At 44.7% G+C, this 2,500-nt stretch overlaps 1 protein-coding gene and 1 pseudogene across 8 annotated transcripts in view; one reads left to right on the forward strand and one right to left on the reverse strand.

Annotated features, from left to right (window-relative positions):
• LOC308380762 (E3 ubiquitin-protein ligase TRIM35-like) overlaps positions 1–2,500 on the reverse strand; it is a 392,149-nt pseudogene that overhangs the window by 161,731 nt on the left and 227,918 nt on the right. The window lies entirely within an intron of this gene.
• Positions 1–2,500, forward strand: part of tax1bp1b (Tax1 (human T-cell leukemia virus type I) binding protein 1b) — a 32,968-nt gene that overhangs the window by 19,431 nt on the left and 11,037 nt on the right. For all 7 annotated transcript variants that reach the window (XM_080857857.1, XM_080857856.1, XM_080857859.1 and 4 more), the window contains one exon: positions 592–777. In XM_080857857.1, the coding sequence (XP_080713983.1) occupies positions 592–777 (186 nt within the window). The remainder of the gene's footprint in view (positions 1–591; positions 778–2,500) is intronic.

Genomic DNA, 2,500 nt, shown 5'->3' on the forward strand with positions numbered 1-2,500 from the left:
ACTTCAAAGCAAACGATTAATAACTACCAATAAACACTAGGGTAACGACTGACTAACGATAGCCAAACGCGTGCAACGTTAGTAAAACATTTCACAAACGTTCTTCAGCTTTCTCCAGCGTTTAAAATGAAACGTTGAAGAACGCTGGTCTCCATGACAACTTTTGTGCATGGTTTTTTGGACAAGCGTTCTCCGACGATCAGCGACGATACCAGCGTTCACCAGCATCCACACAGCGATCTTCTGGCGCTATACCAGCGACCATGGACGATTATCAACATTTTCTCTAACGTCATAGAACGTTTACCAGAACGTTATGGCGTGACGGGGCCTTTAGGAAGAGGGGTTGTGTGTCTTCCAGAGAGAGGGGTGTGTATGTTACAAAGTCATGAAGTGAGACCGTGTGTTAGTTTGGTGATGTGGGGGTCAGAGTTGAACACAGGAGTGATGAGGGCCTTCTGTACAGCCTATTTAACGTGTGTGTGTGTGTGTGTGTGTGTGTGTGTGTGTGTGTGTGTGTGTGTGTGTGTGTGTGTGTGTGTGTGTGTGTGTGTGTGTGTGTGTGTGTGTGTGTGTGTGTGTGTGTGGTAGATCCATCTGAAGAACCGTGAGCTGGAGAACACTAAGCTGCTGACGGAGTTGCAGATGCTGAAGGCGGTGGATGTGAACAGAGAGAACACCATCGCTCAGCTCACGGACGAGGTCGCTCGCCTTAAGACCTGCCTCACCGACCGAGAACAACAGCACCGCCAGCTCCTGGCCAACTCCAGCCCCACGGTACACACACACACACACACGCACTCCACACACACGCACTCCACACACACGCACTCCACACACACACACATACACACACACACACACACACACACACACACACACACACATACACACTCACTACACAAACATACACTCACTACGCAAACACACACACACACAGACCCACACACAGACCCACACACACACACACACACACACACACACACACACACCGCCAGCTCCTGGCCAACTCCAGTCCTACGGTACTGTTATGTCCCCGTCTAGGGCTTTAGGACATGGCAAAAGTTTTAAAACACGGGCAGACAACGGAATAAAAATAACCGTGTATTTATTTGGCAAAGAATAGAATCATTAAACTAAGGCTCAAAAAGAACTTAAAGCCCCATTATGCAACAATTATACTTCAGGATTAGGGTTAGGATAAGCAGTTTAACCTTAAAATAACAGCTTAAAAAAAAATTGGGTCGCTACAATGACTTTTAATATGGAGAATCGCCTCCGTGCCATTGCCATACCTGGGTCCATAGGCATATACAGTGCCACTTAAAAGTATGTGAACCCCTTGACCACTTAGGAGTTTTCTGTTGTTTTACCATGATTTTTCATTTTTTTCATCACCAATTTTCCATAGAAGGAATGTCAGGTTTATGTTTATCATTTGCATGTACTTTTTTTTAGAGGGAATTGTTTGAGTAGCCAAAAGACTACATGAAACATGGAATTAGTCCATTTCAAAAGTTAGTGAACCCCCAGCTGAATTGGTAAAGTCAAGCAGGTAACAGATTCAGTGAAACTTACTTTGGTGCTTAATTAGTCAATTTAGCAAACCGTCATCATCTGAGACATCCTTAGGGAAAGGTTTGGGCAACACAGATTAAAAGAGAGAGGAAACCAACCAAACTACTGTAGTGCCAAGGTGTACCCACACAGATCAACAATGCCGAAAGGAAACGAGATATCCGAGAACATCAGGAAGAAGGTTCTGACAGCCCATCAGTCTTGGGAAAGCTATAAGACCATCTCCAAAAGATTCCAGCTCCATCCATCCATCCAAGACAAATAATTTAGAAATGGAGGGCATTCAACATGACCGCATCTCTGCCTAGAAGTGGACGCCCATCAAGACCATCACCAAGAAGCACCAGAAGAAGAATAAATCAGGTAAAAGTCAACCCACACATCACCTCTAAAGAGTTTCAGACCTCTCTGGCAGCATCTGGGGTAAATGTACATGGGTCTACAATCAGACAAAAATTGAATAGACATGACATTCATGATCGGGTTGCTAGAAGGAAGCCTCTGCTCTCAAGAAAGAACAAAACTGCCTGTTTCAACTTTGCCCGAGAGCACTTGGATAAACCAAAGGCCTTCTGGAAGTCCCTTCTTTGGACAGATGAGTCCGAGATAGAATTATTTTGTCACGATCAAAACCAACAATTTTTGTCTGATTGTAGACCCATGTACATTTACCCCAGATGCTGCCAGAGAGGTCCGAAACTCTTTAGAGGTGATGTGTGGGTTGACTTTTACCTGATTTATTCTTCTTCTGGTGCTTCTTGGTGATGGTCTTGATGGGCGTCCACTTCTAGGCAGAGATGCGGTCATGTTGAATGCTCTCCATTTAAAAATTATTTGTCTTGGATGGATGGATGGAGCTGGAATCTTTTGGAGATGGTCTTATAGCTTTCCCAAGACTGATGGGCTGTCAGTACCTTCTTCC

Source organism: Sprattus sprattus (genome assembly GCF_963457725.1).
Source record: "Sprattus sprattus genome assembly, chromosome: 19".
In the NCBI taxonomy this organism is placed as follows: Eukaryota; Metazoa; Chordata; class Actinopteri; order Clupeiformes; family Clupeidae; genus Sprattus; species Sprattus sprattus.